The sequence below is a fragment of the Solanum verrucosum genome, unplaced genomic scaffold (assembly GCF_900185275.1).
Source record: "Solanum verrucosum unplaced genomic scaffold, falcon-dt-bn FXZP01000170.1, whole genome shotgun sequence".
Taxonomy (NCBI): domain Eukaryota; kingdom Viridiplantae; phylum Streptophyta; class Magnoliopsida; order Solanales; family Solanaceae; genus Solanum; species Solanum verrucosum.
In genome coordinates this window covers 399751-420087 of record NW_026020395.1, presented here as the reverse complement: position 1 = coordinate 420087, position 20337 = coordinate 399751, and the positions used below count along the sequence as shown (strand labels likewise).

Below are 20337 nucleotides of genomic sequence, written 5' to 3'. Positions count from 1 at the left end.
AAAGTTATGCAAATATGAATCTCAAAAACTTATTCTTCCGGATAATGTTAGATTAGATCTAATGTTTGCTCAATCGATTGTCGTTTGATGTTCGTAATGACTTGCTAATTGCTATATTCTAGATGGTTGTCTAACATTTTACATAAGATTTTTAGTTTGTTCAAAAGAAATATTTAGATCACAGTCTAAAAGATTCAGAGAAAGGTCATTTACTAAATAGTTATTTCCTAAAAAGAATATTTGGTAGCTTTTGATGTGAGGAAGTATTTTCTCCTAACAAATGATATCAGAAGTTGGACGGGAGATTAACATTGGGTAACACCAACGTATGAGTCGGAGTCATAATCGAATATGATACTTGCTTCGTGAGCTTAATTAAGAAATAAAGCTACCCATGCTATTAACTATAAATAGCATTCGATTGATATTGATAAAACACTTGATCCTAACAAGAACTCATTATTGGTTAATGTTTATTTTATCTGAAAAAAACTTAATATCTATCAAAAGATTTATCTCTAGTCTTATATAAATATATTTTACACTATGAATACAAATAACTTAAACTCAATTTTATTAACCTAATTAAATTAATTAAAGAACTTTATTTACACTTGATGGATATAAATGGGTTGAAGGATAAACAGAAAAAATATGCAATCTAATTATTTTTGTTAAATAAATTATCAACTTGATTAATTAAGAAGAACATATGGAAACATCCCTAAGCATGCTGCCATGAGATGACCATACAGTTCCTACCTATACCAAAACATCATATTTTTAAAACTAATTAAATAGTTAATTAATATTAAAGATATATAGTTTTGAAGCATAATTAATTAATAGTGCATAGCTCAATAAGTATTTAAAATTGTGACAATTAATTAATGGGGTTAGCAAGTCTTTTTCATTCTTCATTGCTACATGTTCATTTCATTGCCTCCAACATGGAAACTTCATTAATTCAAGTCATGTGTACCAAACATTATTATCATTAATAAACAATTAGTAATTGACTTTTTTCCTCCATAACGATAATTAATTTTTCCCATCAAGAAAATTACATGTGAATCCATTTAGGCATATTTTTTTTTAAAATAAAAATCATTGGCCATCATAAAATTAATATTATGAAGTTTGACTTATTGATTCAAATTAAATAATCAATATCAACGTTCACTATAACTCGATATATATTTCACCGTTCTTCTTTTGACATTTAAGTGCTTAGAGTTGTCAATACACACACATAAACTGATACACTTTTCTTTTAAATTAATTTTAAAAAATAATAAGTAATACTCATCCTTTAATTTATTTTATTCGTCATGTTTTTGATTACAAATTTTAAATAATTTAATATCTACACAAAATATATAATTTGCAAACATGTATTCTGCTAGCTAGCTCAAAATAGGAAAATAGAATAAGGTCCAAGAAGGTTGATGACAAAATAAGGGAAACCACATGACTTTTTTTTTGTTGAAAAGGAGTTTATTTATTCATAAATATGTAATATGCATCCATACAAGACCGGTGGCTTGAAGCATTACAAACATCTGAAATACTTGTTAAGTTATCAAGTAAAGTAAACTATCCGATAATAAAAGAGGCATGTCATGCCTAGCAAAAGTTGCTCCCTCCTTGTTAGTATTATTATTAGTAACTCTCCTATTATCATATTCTTCGATTTTAATATTATCATAATCTTCGATTTTATTATTATGTGTTGTTTTCTTTGCTTCACTTATCCTAATATTTGTGGTTGCAATTTTTTTCTGTATGGTTTCTTCACTAGTATTTCCTCTCCTGCTGATTTTGGTATGCTTTACTTGACTGAGGGTTTATACTCTATCGGAAACAACCTATGTACTTTCACAAGGTATGTGTAAAGTCTGCGTACATAACATCACTTTTAGATCTCACTTGTGAAATTACAATCAATATGTAGTATCTAAATATGTAGGGATGTGATCCAAATTATTTTCGTCAGTATCATTAATTAGTCTTATCTATAATTCATGTAATCCAATATAGCCTGAAATTCTTTTTAATTCAGTTTCAGTTTCCATTTAGTGATATGATAAAACATATACCAAAGGAGAATACATTAAAGACTTGTAATAATTTGTAAATTCTAAATTACAAACTTAGCTAATATTAAAGGCAAACCTCGAATAACAGAAGAAGAAAGTGAGTCGTCTCACAAGAAAATAATTTTGAAGAAGCAAAGATAATAAGCCAATCTTAATTAACGGAACAAGCTAAACTAATAAAATTTTATGGATGACTCCATGATGGTCTTATAAACATAGCAAAAAACGAAAAACGACGCTTCAGACAAAAAATAGATCAATCTAACTCAAAGTTTTTGAACAAAATTAAATCAACATGTCCTATTATTGTATGGGCTAGCTAGCTCTCCTATACATATAATAAATACATAAATTTTCACGAGTCCATCTTTATACGTTTGGGTCCACTATTTTGCAAAAAAAAAAGAAAAAGAAAAAGGAGAAACTACATAAACTTCATATTCATATCTACAATTATTACCTATATTTTTAGAATATTATGTATGTTACAACTAATTAATAGTTTCATATCATATATTGAGGAAGATACACCTAGATACACGTATTCTTGCTACAAGATACATTAACCTAGAGAGAGACGAGTGAGATGGAGGGAGGTGAGCGAGATAGTAGTGTATCCAAGATACATGCGAATCACACTAGATACACACTAGATACGCGTATATGTATGTATTTGATGTGATTCACATGTATCTGATATACTAGATACATAGGAGAGTTTGCGAGCAAGATGGGAGGGAGGCGAGTGAGATTTGTTTTGTATCAAGATACATGTGAATCCACTCGTATACGATGTATTTAGAACAAATTATATCTAATTTGACCCATGTATCTCACGTATTTGAATGCACTAAAATCTAGTAAGATTTGTAATATCACAAACTAAAGTGTATCTAAGTAAATAAGTCCTAAACTAGTGGAAATTCTGTTAGTTTACCTAAAAAAATCCCTTATACAATTAATATTTGTTGTGTAACTTATAAAATAAAACTTTTCATAATCGAGTGACATTATTTCGCCTTTCAATATGAGTTCATCAACCGACCCTAAATACCGAAATGAGTTGGATCTATGGACTATGAGGTGGGCCATCCTCAAATAGCCCAAAAACATGATTTGGTGAAACATCATTGATTTTGTCCTATTTCTTGTATGGTTAATCTTCTAAACCATAAAGAGAATGGAGATTTCCAGCAGTAAACATGAACTTACACTTTGCTGTAATCGATGAATACAATTATTATTATATATAAACCCATAGCCATACCAGATTTAAGCTCTGATTATGCAGTCTACCTCAATTACTCCACTCCATACTTACCCAATTCTTAGCCATTTTCACTCTATTAATCTCAACAAGAACAAGAACAAGAAAAGTTTGAAACTTTCTCTCAGAACATCAAAGTGTTGTTGTTTCACTCTCAGTTCTACACATAGTTGCAGCAAAGACCAAGAAAAACCCCAAAACAACAGCTACAGTATCGACCCAGATCGACAGAAGAACCCCATAATAAATTGGGAAGAATTTTATTCTTCTATTCAAGAACAAGAAGAGAGAACCCAGTATAACGAGGAGGAGGAGGAAGTGCCGGAATTTGAGCTTCCAGATCATTCAGGCATTAGAACAAACATGTGGTGGACAGACTTGAAAGCTGCATTGGGTCAGAGGATTAATGTTGAGGGGATTGTTTCTTCATTAGGGGTTTTCTCTAAAGACAAGCATTTGGCGATCCCACATGTTAATGTGCCGGATATAAGGTATATTGATTGGGCTGAGCTAAAGAAAAGAGGGTTTGAAGGTGTGGTGTTTGATAAGGATAATACCATTACTGTTCCTTATTCTTTGAGCTTGTGGTCTCCTTTAGCTTCTTCTATTGATCAGTGCAAATCTCTGTTTGGTAACAATATTGCAGTGTATAGCAACTCAGCAGGTAATTCGGGTTTTCGTGATTGGTTTGATTTCCTTTTTAGGTTTGAAGAATATTTGTCTCAGTATTTTTTTATTTGTGAATTTGTAGGATTAGATGAATATGACCCTGATGGTAGAAAAGCCAGAATTCTCGAACGTGCAATTGGAATTAAAGTTATTAAGCATGGTAAGTTGAATTTGCTATTTCAAATCCGCAGTAATCTATTATGTGTTGTGTAACAAGAATAAACAATGCTAAATCAAACAATTGAGAAATTTATATGAATATTACTTGCATTACTTGCGTCTTGCAGTAAAGTTGTTGTCTTGAGACCAAGAGGTCATGAGTTCGAGTTGTGGAAACAGTCTCTTGCAGAAATGTAGGGTAAAACTGCGTACAATAGACCATTGTGGTCCGGCTCTTCCCTGAATCCTGCACATAGCAGGAACTTAATGTGCTGGGCTGTCCTCTTTTAAGTATGAGTTAATGCTATTTGTAATTGCTACTTTCTTTATCTGTATATTTTAGGGGTGAAGAAGCCAGCTGGAACAGCTGAAGAAATTGAAAAGCAATTTGGTTGTGAATCGTCAAGACTTATTATGGTACATTTTGGTTCTTTCAATTGTTTTTGCAAGTTCTCCTTCCTATCTAAGTCGACCGTCCTTGTTGTGTCCTTCACAGGTGGGTGATAGGCCATTTACAGACATAGTTTATGGTAACAGAAATGATTTTCTTACTATTTTGACAGAGCCATTAAGTTGTGCAGAGGAGCCATTAATTGTACAGCAGGTTAGATTTCCTTAAGTCTGATTTCTTTGAAGATTGGTACATATTAATTAAATCAGGACTTACCTAGGCTATGCTAATCACATTTCTAGTAACGGTGGTATCTAGGTTAGCTTGCACATGCCTCGACTAATCCACCTATGTTGAACTAAATTTCCAACAGTGTTAACCTCTTGACCTATCAATTTTAACTTTTTTATCCAACCTGAATGTTTGCACAGATCTTTTTATCTTTTAACTGCATAAATCCATATTTGAAGTGAAACTTGCATGTTATTGTTGTGATACTAGTTGTAGTGGGGGTTGTGTATAAGCTGAACACTGATCTGTTGATATCGGGCTTCTTGACATGGGCTCCTCTTTCCCGGTCAGTCATCAGACTCTCTTGCTGCTCTCAGCTTAATTGTTTGCCAGCAGCTGTTGTTTTGCTGGCATTGCCCATCGAGATAAATCTTTGGTGGTGACTGCAGAGTCGACATCTTATTCTCCCCTACTTGAAAAACTAACCGATATTTTTGTTACTTTTATCTCAATAAACATGTACTGTTATCAAGTAAAGATAACCTTTGTGATGCTTTAACTGCTTTGGGCATCTTGCTGTCATATACAGCTGCCAATGGGAGTTGGTATATAGGATGCCTCATCCACTATATTTCGACAGCTGCTCATGAGAATTAGGTCCTTCACCTGCATGATATTGTCATTTTCACTTCCAAAATCACGGGGTTTACTGCTGCATGTAACAATTCAATATGAGGTTTTCCTTTTTTTTGATGGGTTACTCTACTCAAAATTTTAGTGCAGAGATAAGTAATCACTTCTTCAATTTACAAGTTGTCTCTCATCATGATTGATCTTTTATGGATGCTGAAAGAAGTAAATGGCTAAAATGGCATCTTGACACTTTCTTTGTATACCATGTGTTTTGTTAGGCGATGTTGAGAGTGTAGGGTGCTGACTGACAGTAACAAAGTTTGGCTGAATACATAGACACACTTAGAGCCCGTTTGGATTGACTTAAAAAAAGTAACTGCTAAGTCAAAATAAAAAGCCAAACTTAAATGACTCTTAAGTCAAAAAATAAAAAGTAGGGGAGGTTTACTTTTGGTTTTGAACTTTTTTTAGGTTATTTTAAACTTATTTTAAGCTCTTTTTAATTTTATCAAACACTCCCAAAAGCTAAAAATGACTGAAAAGTTGGTCAAGCCAACCCAAACAGGCTCTTAAACTTGTCCGAATTTTTCATTTAGCTATCTAAACTAAGCCTATGACCTATTGACACCTAACCTATATTCATAGAGATGTTGACCTTTGATGAAGATAAACTGATATATTGGCATTCTTTTCCAACTCTGTATACCAAGTATGGGCAAACTATCTCTAGATGGCCAAGTGAAGTAGTATTGAGACTTAAATTGTGCCTATTAGACGCATGCTGCTGAGGTGGCACATAGCATGGGTATCTCATGTAATGAGCGCGTGAATATGTTGAAATGAGCTGACATGTAACTTCTCTTCCTCATTTAATGGATTCTCATCTCTCTTCTCTCTCAATGAAACAAGACCCATCTCTTTACATTTTCCTCTAAACTCCACCAATGAACGACCACAACCCTCTTCCATGACAAAAACCAAAAACACTCATGCAGGTGATCTACTTCTTTAGATAAATATTATCCGTTGTTTCCATTGCAACACCCAGGAACGATGAAGTCAAATCAGCTACCACAAACCAAATTTTTTTTTTATACATGGAAGAGTATTACAACGGAAAAAACACCTCAATTGACTTCAAAATTTGATTAGCTTTGATCTCAAGTTAGTGCAGCAAAAGTTGAAAGAGAGTGCAAAGACAATCCAAGCTATGTAGCAATTACCATGAGAACTGTAGTGACGGACACAACACCTCATCAATCCCTCTCTCTAAACTCTTTAGGAAAGAATTCATTGGTAACCACTAGGTCTTTCCGGAGTTTGACTTTACAGGAAGTTCCTCTTTTCGTTGAAGGTTGGCCTTCTACAGCGAGAATGGAGAAAAGATCGATGGAAAAGGAGGGAGGAAGATGAATGTTGAGTGTTGTTTTATTAGCTTTGAGTCTTAGTTTGGTTTCAATGGTCGAAATAGTTGTTTTTCTGGGGGAGAAGAAGGAATGGCAGGGAGTTGAAAATAATAGACCTTTTTCTCTGGCTCAAGAGCTATTTGCTTGGATTTTAAGTGCCACATGTCTTTCTTTCATCAGCTTCTTTGCCAAGTCAACCGCATGACCCACATCCCATATCCTTTACTGTTTCGGTTGCATATATCTAAGGAAAAATTATACATAATGACAAACTATTAATTCAAATTAAATGGTATAATCACACTTTGATTTAATTGTGCTCTGTAGCAAACTGTTTGTCAGTCGCCTCTCTCCTTCAAACTCTCGCTCGCCTCTCTCCCTCAAACTCTCGCTCACCACTCTCCCTCTCTGTCTCGCTCTCTCTGTCGCTCACCTCTCTCGCTTTATACAAACAGAAATGTATAAATTGTGTTTTTGTTTGTATAAAGCGAGAGAAAATTGTATATACACATGCAAATATATATATCTTTGTCTTATACACTTATAATTATACAATACAAATATTTCTCTGTCCAGTTCTCTTTTGCCTTTCTCTCTTTTTCGCTTTATACAAACACAGATTATATAATGTATAATTTATGTTTGTATAAAGCGAGAGAGAGAACGATATTTGATATACAAACGTTTTATTTCGATTCAATTGTAAACAAGTTCAAATTTTATACAGATATACAAACACATAAAATTAAATTGAGAGACTCTCAACGATTTATACAAATGAGAGGCTGACAACAATTTATACAAATGGCCTGCCAGCGAAATTATACAAATCTGAAGAGGAGACAACGAATTATACAATTGCTTCTTTTGTATATATGTATAGCGAAATAGCCTAGTCATAGCATGTTTGCTATGGAGCGCAATTATGCAAATTTTGCTATAACATACAAATATGAATTTTGTGTTTGCTATATGTGAAAGTTGCTCTATATCTAATAGATACATTTTGAACATAAATTAGTTGGTCTACACGTCACGAGCTTGGTTTAGGTAGTTAAATGAAAATTCGGACTAGTTTATGGTGTTTGTCTTTGTATTCAGCCAAAAAGTAAATATCTGTGAAGTTTAATATAAGATATATTTGGATATTTAAGTAACTTGTTTTGGAGCTTCCCTCCTTTCAATTTATCTTGCAATTTACCTATTTTCATTGGAATGTTTTGATTGTAAGAACAAAATATCTGCAGGTCAGGGTACTTGAGGTGGCCCTTGTGAACAGATGGTCTAGCCAGGGGATGAAGCCAACCACTCACACACTTCTTCCTGATTGCCAGCAGTGTGTAAAAGACTATCCACTTTAGTTTTTTTTTCTTTAGATGAAGAAGTGAGAAAAAGTCATCTCCTCCCAAGGAAAAAGAAAACAGCCCCACCATGAACAACAATTTTTGTTACAGACACAAATAATTATACAGGAATATTTCCATGGGTTTGCTTCTTGTGTCTGGAATCTAATAACAATGCTATATCAATCATTTCGTCATTTGTTTGACTGAATTATAGAAGAACTTTCCTTCTTGAACTGAGGATGTTTGCGCTTGAATCTGAAAGGCATAATACATAAATATACATTCAAACTTGGCCACAGTTGTCAAGTAAGCACTCCAACTTTGAGAGTGCACATCTAGACACCTCAATCTGGTCTCAATTGACAACTGAACACTTCAACTCATCCCCACTATGTCTCGTGGACACGCAATGATTACATGACACATAAATATTGGAGGTGTCTAGATGATCATTTTGTAAAATTGGAATGTTTGCTTGATAGTTGCGGCCAAGTTAAATTGTCTATCTATGTATTATGCCAATCTGAATAGCTAATCGAAGAGATGATGACACAATCATTGTTTGTCAACGAGTTCATTCTAGTAGTTATATTTTGGTTGATTTAAACGTAACTGTCACTTTATTTCTAATTGTTGCAAGCCATTAGCCATATAGAATTGTGTTCTATGACTCTGGGCTAATGATAATGACATTCTCTTGTCAGATTGTCCAAATTGTTCTAAACTCTACCAACTTGATGGATAGAAAACTAATGGTGAAATCTTATGTGCACCTGTGAATTGGTATAAACACTCGATGCAGGTGATAAGTACTGCATAACATCCAAGAGAGCCAAGACTAAAGTGACAACAAAGTTGCAAAAGTTATATATTTCATTAAAATTTGGAAGAAATTTTAATGGGCATCCCTTTGGAAGGGAAAGGAAGGGGATCCATGACAATTGGTTCATCATGATCTATCAAAGACCAGTTATATTTTGTCACAACATAATGAACAAATATAAGAATATTTAACTTTGCCAATTGGTACCCAGCACACAATCTTGGACCTCCTCCAAATGGTATAAATGCATATGGTTGAACAGGCTCTTCAAATCTACTTGGATCAAAATTTTGAGGCTCTTTAAAATACTCTGCACTATTATGTGTACCATATGTTGTCCACAATACCTGCATAAAACAACAAAAATTAACATCCATTTTTGTACTGTGTCTGATATATCCCTTCTTGTTTGGGATTGAGGCATAGTAATTGTTGTTCTTGTTATCGTGAGTCGTGAGTCGTAGCAATAGTAACTTTATAGAATATTCTTACCTTCCAACCTTTTGGAATAGTGAATCCATCAAATTCAATGTCAGCAATTGCTTTTCTAAATGAACCAAATATAGGAGGAAAAAGCCTCATACTTTCCCTAGCAACTTGCCATGTATATTTCATTTTTTTTGTGTCTTCCAAAGATAGTCCCTCATCTGGTCCTTTGTTGCTCATTATATTAGCATGTTCTGTCACAAGTCCAAAATTTCCACATTAGAAAATTTCGATATAATGATGGAAATAATAACTAGTTTCTGTACACGTACCTTGAAGGAGGAGAGAATAGCAAGTCGGATGTTGAGCTAACATCCTAAATGTCATAGCAATAGCAAAAGAAGTTGTATCATGTGCAGCAAACACTAACAAAACTACATTATCAACAACTTCATCTTCACTAACTTCACCACGAATCATTGCTTTCACTAATCGCGAAAGCAATGACTCATCTAATTTCCCTTCTTCATTTTGAACCCGCCCAAATTCAATCTCATTTCTCTTCTCCCTAATAACCTCAACAAGAAATTTTTGTACTTTCATCCTTGCACTTATAGCCCTCGAAAATTTTGACCCTGGAAACTTAAAAGGTGGCGAAAAAGCCCCTTCCAAGACTCCTTCAAACGTTTCAAGTAATCCTGGTTTCACCACGATCCCTAAAAAACACTCGAATACTATTTTAAACGTCAAAGATTTAGTAAGATGATAAAGCTTAATCGTCCGGTCTACTTGACCTTGACTAGTACAATTTATGTACAAATGTGATTGAATTGTGTTACAAATTTTGGGCACCATTGTATCTAGACTAGTAGATGTAAGACTAGATGAAATTATGCCACGTAGGAATCGATGCATATCACCTTTTTTCTCCATAATTGAATTTTTTCCCATAAGTTCAACTGATGAAGTAGGCCAAGAACTTATTACCAATTTGAATTCATTAGACATGAAGAACATATTGGCTTTTGCTCCACATACAACTACTGTTGGTTCACCCATAAGTCTTGTTTTGAATGTTTTTCCATATTTTTCGATACGCGGTTCGACGAATTCTTCGAATAATTTGTTCTTTTTTTGAGATTTGTAAAATTCTATGGTTTCACCTAGCCATGGTAGCCCCATTTCTCCTGGTGGAAGTTTTTTTTTGGTAATATGATTTTTGTGGACATTTTTGTAATATTGTTTCAATAAAAGGGAAAAGAAAATTATGAAAAAGATTGATGATGCTAATAAGGTGAAATTAGAAAGAGGAAAGTTCATATCTATAGCCATTAATAATGAAAGGGAAACTAAAACAAAGCTAATTTTGGGTTTGCGAATAATTAGCTTTTAAGAACTATATGCTAAATTTATAGTACTCATTTGCATGGGAAAGATTACTTGTTTTAGAATAAAATGAAACACTTTAAAAAGTCAAAAGGTATTTGGTCGATTCAAAAGTCAACCAATTATGCAAAACCTAGCTAATTAATCACTCCATTAACAATATTCCGTAATTGATTTAGTTTAGTTTATATAGACTGACAGTATATATTAACTTATCATAATATGTCGTTTTCCTTATTTTTTTCAAATTACTACGTCACGAATGATTTTTTGATAGTTATTCTTAAAGTGATATAATATATAGTGTCAAAATTACACTATTATTAATATATAGAGGTTAGATCTATATATAATCATCCTTTTTCTTCAGATTTAATTATCGTAGGTAATGCATGTGAGGTTGGCCGTCCAAAAGCTAAGTTCTTCACCCTAGAAATTGAAAACCTTTGAATCATCAACAATTCATCATAATATATCTGAAAGATTTATATGGAAAGAAAAAGAAAAGAAAAACTTACCGGCCACCACGATTCTATTAATATTTGTTAATTGGTTTTTGAAATATTTAATAACCTTAGTATCCCTAGATATCTGGTGTGTCTAATATTTTAATTAAATATGGTTTAATTAATAGCTTCTACTTGACGTGAAACTTGCAGAAGCATCTTCTCCACTTTCATCGTGTTGAAAAAAATAAAAATAATCACCAAAGAATGTGGTGTAAATAAAATTTCGCATTCGAATTCTTGATATGAAAAAAAAATCTTTAGTGAATTAATCTCCTCTAATACGAATATCAAACATGATAAAGAAATTCTTAACAGAAAGCATTTTCCCCGAATGAAACCCTATACGATGCAAGTTTGGAAATATATACGTCATACCGCACCTTATAGGAAAGGTAAATAGTTGAATAATGAATTGATTTGCGGATCAGGTTCGCACTATGATTAACAATTATAATAAAGATAATACCCTTTTTATTTTTGAACAAGGAGCAAGTGCATAAATGATATTTGGTATAAAGTAAAAGTGGTTCTCATGGACAAGTTGAAGGAACGAGACTGAAATAGTTCAGACATGTGAAGATGAAATGTAGGTGCTCTAATGAGGAGGTGTAACAAGGCGAAAAATACAGGTAGATCAGAGAAAATATTGATAAAAGATTATTAAACAGAACATAACATATCTATAACTTATCGAAAATGTAGCCTAAATTTAATTCTCAAAATTTATACTCGAATGATTAAGGAGGAATCTCATCTATTCCGCCACGTTCTTAAAGTAGGCGGTATTAATTATTTGGCCAACAGATTCGTTTTGGGCGGTCATTTTAAACTTGAATCTTACTGCACCTACATGGCGTGGTTTTTAATTTATTCTGCTAACTCTGTTTAGTACAGAATATGCTGTAACCACAATATAAAAAACCAAAATGTGTTGTAAGAACCTAAATAGATATGTTAAACCTCTAGCATATTTTCTTTAAAGATGAGTCAAGATATGTAATATTGGATAAGGAATTCTCTGTTTTTCAATTGAATTCGTCGTACCGAGTTTACCTAATATATTCGTTTATGTATCTTAAGTGATTTGTAAATTATTGCACTGGGTGATTAAACTTATTACTCTCGTCTTCTTTTATTTGTCTAGTTTATATTTTGTAATCTCGATACACAAATATTATTTAAGTGTTTATTTTATGGGGAAAGGGTCAAAAATACCCTTCAACTTTGGTTTATAGTTTGACTTTACCCTCGCCGTTAAAATAAAGTTAATTTTACCCCACCCGTTACTAATTTCACCAAAATTACCCTTCATTTGACGGAATCTCCAAAATTGACCCAAATTACCCGAATTTAAAAAAAAAAAACCCTATTCCCTATTTTTAACCCAATTCCCCGACCTCCCCCGACCAACCCGGTTCACTAGCATCTTTGTAAAATTTAAATTTAATCAAAAAGAACATTGAAGTAGAACCATTTTGAGATAGCCACCATGGAGTATTAGTTAGAGCTGAAATATGTTGTAGCATCTATGTGAACTTTGCTTTCTGTGTGCCTGCTAGCTCCAGTGAGAAATCAAATTTGTTAACTCAAACGGTTGTCCCCTACAAATTGAGCAGTTCAGGAATTAAATAAGACAATTCAGAAAAGCACATTGGCTCTTTTCATCAACTAGATAAATTAATTAACTTGAATCCAAATAAACAAAAATATTTACGAATTTCACTACTTGAATTACAGAGTTACCACAGAAAGACCAATATGGATCAGAACTTAACAACAAGTATTTACCAGATTTACTACTTGAGTTACAGAAGCATTGCAGAAAAGAGTACACTCCATTCATACCAAAACACAATCAGGTTTGAAATTAAGGTATTAATGAGTCCTCTCTTTTAACATATATTCACCATATCATCAACAATCAATACAAATATACATACATTAGCAGAGAATTAAGAGTTTATTTCCAGAAGATCAACCAAAATGTACCAAATAATTCTTATGGACTCTGATAAGCCACCAAATTCCTCGTAAATAAACTCAATACACCAAATGAAACTACGAGACCAAATTTTAGAGCTGAGATAGTTTTGTACAAAATCGTCAGCTAGAGGGGTCGGGGCATTGGGTTAAAAATAGGGAATAGTTTTTTTTTTTAAAATTCGGATAATTTGGGTCAATTTTGGAGATTCTGTCAAATGAGGGGTAATTTTGATGAAATTAGAAACGGGATGGATAAAATTAACTTCATTTTAACGGTGAGGATAAAGTCAAACTATAAACCAAAGTTGAGGGGTATTTTTGACCCTTCTCCCTTATTTTATTGATATATTATCCTTATTAACTATCCTTTGAAACTTTTTAATTTAACTACTAGTACAACAATAGGTTTGCCAAATGGTTACTCATAAGGATATATTTTTTTTAAAAAAGTAACTAATTAACTGTTGGATATTTTTAAAATGAACAAAAAAAATATCTATTTCTAATATACTGAATCAAATAAAAGAAAAACAAAACGGAAGGAGCATATAGTGCATTACTTTTTATGAAAAGGGATATCTGCAGCCATTATTTTTTGGTGCGTACAAAGTAAAACCCCCGCTTTTATGCGGGTAGGTGACAAACTACACAGGAAAGATAACCTGCACTAGGCAAGCCCGGTGCTGACAAATCCAAAATTAAATGGTCTAAAAAACAAAATCTTTTACTGGTCAAGTGTATCAAGAACAAAATTTTAGTGTATCCTTTTAAAATTTCTTTGATTCTGAAGATACTGTGTTTGTACAGGGAAACAGAATATATATAAAGTATACTAATTTACAACCACCAGCAATTAATTAGCAAGAAATGATTAGTATCTAATTCCCAATATTATTTCTAACTACTAATACTGATCATCACGAAGATGACTAATCTATCAGGAATCACATGTAATGATATTTCTAAATATATTAATTATATATGCATGATCTATTGGTCCATTTGTTATGATATATTTCTAGTTTACAATATACTACTATCCTTTCTATACCAAATAAATAAATAATTGCTCGAGTAGTAGACCACGAAGAAACTCTTACAAGTTGTTACTTTATCTACCAAATGGATATTGAATTGACCTTTCCCTAATTTCGATCCGAGAATATTACTGTTGATATTCTGACCAAAAAATTAGACATCTGATGCCCTCGATAGATCGTGTATACAAAATTCCAAGCATCTTCGAAAAGATGAGAGTTGTGCACACTATTGGTGGAAAGGTATGAAGAGGGATGTCGCTGAGTATGTGGCTAAGTGTGTAGTGTACCAGGTGGTTAAGGCTGAGCACCAGAGACAATAATTTACGTAATGATATTCTAAAACATCAAGATGAAGAGCTAATATCGTATGGACCAATGATCCACATATCAATACTTTAATTTAGTTGAGAAGTAATTTGATACTTAAAATCTTACTTCAAAATTATTGTTGTTGTTTTAATTTTGAGAATAAACTCCATCTACTACACTAGCTAGTTGGTACTGAAGATTATATATTGCCCATTTACTTTTCTTCCGACTTACTTACCCTATAGTAGTAGCATTATAGACTTATAGTGCACCCCTATGAACCTTTTGCATTTGTGGACTTCACTATCTCACACTAAACATTACATTTACTCAACAACGACAAATCCAGTGTAATCCCACAAGTGGAGTCTGAGGGGAATAAAGTGTAGGCAAACGATACTATTTCCGAGGGACCCTTAGTTCAAAGACATTGTAGCCTCTCCTTTTTTTTTTTTACCACCAAAGAGTTTGAAATTGTAAGTTGTCCAAATGGAAAAGATAATCAAATGACATAAATGTAGAAGATCAGTTAAGCAACCACAAGGCCACAAAAGCTGAAGAGTGTAAATATGTATCATAGATGAGAAAACCTACCTCATTTGGTTATTTTTCAAAATGACAGCTCATGCCAATGAACATGGTTCTTCTTATTTTAATGTTTGGTCTCATCTCTCTCTACATTTACTCCTAGAGGACATTGATGAGTACAGATAGATACCCACTACATAAATTAGTATTCAAAGGTGCATCCAATGGTATCACTCAACAGTCGATGAAATGGGTGAAAATCGCGAGAGATTAAAGTTCAAATCCCACCAGAAACAAAAAGCTAAGTGATTTCCTCTCATATGTCAAAACTCGAAACCTTGGTAGACAGAATTATCGAATATCTATGTTAGTAAGATATAACAAGTACTTGAAAGACTAATTAAGGTACGCGTAAACTAGATCGGTCACCCCTATTATCCAAAAAATATATATAGTCAAAGTGACTTTAACACAGAGAACAGACATACACAACCTACCAATCCTCAAAGGAGGGACAATGCTTTTGCTGTCTCATTTATTGCTGCAATTCAATGTCCTGCCATCACCTACTTGTCTATCAGGACCATTAAGGTTTCATATATTTTGTTTAATAGGTCATTAAGTTTCATATTTATGGCACCTCTAATCTTATTTAGTCATTGTTTTTTCCAAGTATCTTTTTGTAACCTATCTCTATCATTGGACATAATCTTATGTTAACAATCAAATCATAGTTAGGATGGCCTAGTTGAGTGTAATAAACTGGCATAATTCAAGAAAGGGTCCCTACCTGGATTCAGCTGGACCTTGCTGCTGTTTCTACAGTACTAAATTAAGAGGAAAGGGTCAGAAAATACCCTTCTACTTTCGTTTATTAGGTAAGTTTGTCCCTTGTTATACTACAGGGTCAATTTTACCCTTTCCGTTAGTAAACTTAACAAACATGCCCCTCAATTGGACAGATTCCCCAAGTCGACTAAAACTACACGATTTCCCTTAAATAACCTGGACCCCTCTTTTAACCCAACCCACCTAATTAATACCTCGTTGGCCCGATAGTATAACGATTAATGAGAGACAAATTTAACTTACAAATAAAAGTAGAGGAGTATTTTTTACCCAATGAAAGTAGGCTTATTATTGTTATAGTCCCAATCAAATAACATATGTGAAATTCTTTAGATGTCCAAATAGAGTCTTTAGAAAGAGCATAAATGCTTACTAGTTTCTTGGTTTAATGTGAATACAAATGAAATGAAATCTTTTACATCAGTTTTCACAGTAGGGAGCAAATAAAAAAACCTAGGAAATAAGATGCAGCAGCCATGAACTGACACTGACCTCTTAAGAACCAAACATTCTCTGGTGATCAATTCCTCTTGTTAGTCTGGTCTCCCTTCAAGGGCTTCTTCGTCCAAGACATATCTAGGATTTGAAGTTTATTGGTTCCTACGATGGGTACCTCAAGTTAATATAGATAATAATAACTGCTTTTACAGTCAAATATTTATAAATATTTAAAGTAGTTGATTTGTTAATACATAACATGGTATTGACAAAAGATTTACGTGAACCCATAACTTATAAGCTAGGTCCGCTTTCTGTCTTCATCTGTTCCGTTTACCCAATGAATTAATTGAACAAAGTTTAACAGAGAAGAAGATAGTAATGTAGACATCCTGACCTCGTCTCACCATTTTCAAGTGACTGTTTAACCAACTAGCCTCTCTCATATAGTTGGAAAAAAAGTTAAACCTGAGTCCGTCTCTACAACATTCCAACCTGCAAAATTTAGAGATACATACTCAAGAAACAGAATGATCCTACCCTCTCCAAGTAGATGATTTTTTTTTTGCATTGTGCACGCTATAATTTACAATTAAGCAGATATAGCACAATTAATTAGTGCAATAATCCAGGCAATCTAAGATAAACGAACTTTTCTGCCCGAAAGTGTTTATACAGAATTCAATAACTAGGGCCATGGAACATATTTTTAAATATTTTGGTAAGTTTAGAGCGATGGTCTTTCTCAACATTTTGTAACATGAATTGAAGTGACTTTAAATGCTCCTGCAACATACACAACTAACCACAAACATCTTTACCTGTTTATATTAATTTCTGTATCTCATCACTCTTTATATACTGCTACTCACTTGTATCACTTCCCATCACTAAGTTCTCCATCTCTCCCTTCATTCGTTCTCTTTTATCTCTGTCAGTCTCCTTGAGAAGCAAACCATCATGGCGAAACAGAGAAGCAACCGGAGTTCTCGAATTCTGTGGGCCGCATTTGCTGCACTGCTCTTGCAGAATTTGGTCATTCCCGTTGTGTCGTTTGCTTCTTTTGAAGAACAGAAGAACTACTACACTCCTGATCCACATACAGGAAGTCCACCAACAGGTCTCCTTACCCTCCATATATATACATTTTGCTATTTGCACTTAAAAAAAAAAAACTTAGTGGCCATTTTTATAGATTACCTTAACAATTTCCTAAGCATTGTATTTGCTAATATATGAAGGCACTACAGATTATAAAATGGTAAAGTATCAAAGATCTTGCCACCTTATATTGGTGTTCCTGTTGTTTTTTTTAAATTGTTGGAGGCAGCATTCACCCCCACATTATTTGTTAGATTGGTTTCATAATGGGGTTGTTCAGTACAAAGCGCCCTTTATTTTGCAAGTTACTAGTTTTGGTCTTTCGGAGTTCTTGCCTTTAGGTGGAAGCATTTAGTCCTAGACTATTTGGTAAAGTGTCTCAAATTTTACTGTCTTCACTCTTACAATTCATTTTGTGGATAACAGGTTCAAGCACACCACCTTATCATGCAACTCCATCTCATGGAAGCAAACCACCAGCGAACTGTGGTAACCCTTCAAAAGGAGGGCAGCATCATGACCCTACCCCAGCTTCTCCTTCAGGTGGCTACTATCCCCACCCTCCAAGTACACCTACACCTACACCTAGTACCCCCTCCACACCCACTATTGTAACCCCACCAACTACTCCTATCATTGACCCTGGCACTCCAAGCACTCCTGCTACCCCAACACCATCACCTCCTTTTACATGCGAGTAAGTTTACATCTTTTTTTTTTTTCTGTAAGTACGAGTAATTTTACTAACATCGTCAACTTTATAACTTGTTTGGCCAAGCTTTCTAAATTTGCTTATTTCAAAAAGTACTTTTGCAGAGTAGTAGTTTGCGTTTGGAAAATTAATTTGAGAAGTACTTTTGCAATATTAGAGAAGTAGTGTGTGCTTGGCCAATGTTCAAAAGTGTTTTTGGGGAAAAAACTATTTTTTTTAGCTTCTGAAAAACAGTGTTTGGTACTACTCAAAAGCACTTATTTTTTCCTAAAAGCTTGGCTAAACACGTCAACTTTCTAAAATAACCACTTTTGGCTTCCCAGAAGAGCTTGGTCAAAAAAGCTATTAGTTTGCATTCTTAACTTCAATGCAGCGTCTTATAACACTTCATGATATGATTGCAGTTACTGGAGGACTCACCCGGGACTGATATGGGGTTTGTTTGGTTGGTGGGGAACTGTTGGTGGTGCATTTGGCGTGGCTAGTGCTCCAGGGCTCGGCTCAAACATGAACTTGTTGCAAGCACTTTCAAACCAACATACCGATGGACTTGGGCAACTCTACAGGGAAGGCACAGCTTCTTTGCTGAACTCCATGGTTAGCAAGAGGTTCAGTTACAGCACCACACAAGTCAAGAACAATTTTGCTACAGCACTCAGTTCAGACGAGGCCGCAGCATCTCAAGCTCAGTTGTTCAAGTTAGCCAACGAGGGTCAGCTCAAGCCCAGAGCTTGAAAAGTCATTTTTACAATTATCATCAATATCTTGTTATTTCTAGTTCTTTATGATATTCAGTGTGTTTACTTTAGGATTAAGGATTAATGTTTTTCTGCTTGTCGTTATCAAAATTAATGCTTTTTCTGTTTGCTTTTGAATCTTACAAAATCAAGAGGATACCAACCTTCATTGTTTAATCAGTTATCAGTAAAACATTTCTTGTTGTATTACAAGTGTGAATGACTGTTCCCAATTTCAGATTATTCTTTTGTTTTTCTCCTTTAAGGTAAAGAAGGTATCTTTCCAAATAAAAATAAAGTACTCTACTTTTGTTTATAAAACAAACTAACCTCAGTTATCAAGAACAGAAAGAGAAACACACACCCATTGTCCTACCTCCTTATTAGTTGAAAAGCAACAGATGTGTCAAGGCTAATTGAGCTTCTTCAACAAACTTTACCGCAGCTTCAATTTCTCATGAGGGTGTTAATGACCATCTGCAAGTGTGATTATTATTCAGCGCTGAGCAATGGATCTGAAAATAAAAGAAGGCATTCTTGTAAAGTATGAACACCATTCAATACAGAAAACATGACATGCTTATGAAGAAGTTCATGCCAAACATCAATGCTGCACCATACACTTAGCAGCTTCCCTGTCATGGATAATATCAGTGAGTTGACATAACTAAAACAAAATTGTTCCATCCATACAACTATTTGGAAAGTAGAAGGAAAGCACAATTACAAATACAGCTAGGAAAACATTGGTCTTATCAATCTTGATTCAGGCAATGCAGATAACAGGACTCATCAGCTGATATGCCCAGTTTGTTCTATTTCATTACTTTTTATATGGCAATATATTTTTATTAAATTGTGTGAACATCTCATCCAAAAATTTAAACTATTAGAGAGTGCACATGGAAATCACTTTCGATAAAAAGTGATAATGAAACTCAAAGTCAAGACCTCTACTTTTCTACATGCTCCAATAACATACTATATTGTATGACTACCTCATCTAAAAGTTATATTGTTAGAGATAGTACACTTTTATTTAAATCAATAATCATGTCTTTAACACTCTCATTTCTTCCAAGAGATTCTTTCCTTCTTTAATGGAGAGATGTTCAGGTAGATAAGACATAGAAGCAAATATCATAAAAGATATCTATATAATATAAAACACTATAATATAATATTCCATTAATTGATTGATGGGTATCACATTTTCATGTTGTCTGTATTTGATAGTTAGACATCATTTCCTATTGAACCTCCTGATAAAACAATACACCAGCTAAGACGCAAGG

At 33.7% G+C, this 20337-nt stretch overlaps 3 protein-coding genes across 3 annotated transcripts; 2 read left to right on the top strand and 1 right to left on the bottom strand.

Annotated features, from left to right (window-relative positions):
- The first annotated feature begins 3207 nt into the window (after positions 1-3207).
- Positions 3208-8395, top strand: LOC125839253 (phosphatidylglycerophosphate phosphatase 1, chloroplastic/mitochondrial). Its single transcript, XM_049518226.1, has 5 exons — positions 3208-4030; positions 4118-4195; positions 4538-4611; positions 4691-4798; positions 8103-8395. Exons 1-5 carry the CDS (start codon positions 3385-3387, stop codon positions 8214-8216), a joined length of 1020 nt encoding a protein of 339 aa, XP_049374183.1. The 5' UTR covers positions 3208-3384; the 3' UTR covers positions 8217-8395.
- A 682-nt stretch (positions 8396-9077) lies between these two features.
- Positions 9078-10782, bottom strand: LOC125839250 (taxadiene 5-alpha hydroxylase). Its single transcript, XM_049518221.1, has 3 exons — positions 9783-10782; positions 9517-9704; positions 9078-9371 (listed from the first exon to the last, which is right to left on the bottom strand). Exons 1-3 carry the CDS (start codon positions 10780-10782, stop codon positions 9078-9080), a joined length of 1482 nt encoding a protein of 493 aa, XP_049374178.1.
- Positions 10783-17315: 6533 nt separating this feature from the next.
- On the top strand, positions 17316-19280 carry LOC125839264 (protodermal factor 1). The gene is made up of 3 exons (XM_049518239.1): positions 17316-17612; positions 18020-18290; positions 18710-19280. Exons 1-3 carry the CDS (start codon positions 17453-17455, stop codon positions 19038-19040), a joined length of 762 nt encoding a protein of 253 aa, XP_049374196.1. The 5' UTR covers positions 17316-17452; the 3' UTR covers positions 19041-19280.
- The last annotated feature ends 1057 nt before the right edge of the window (positions 19281-20337 follow it).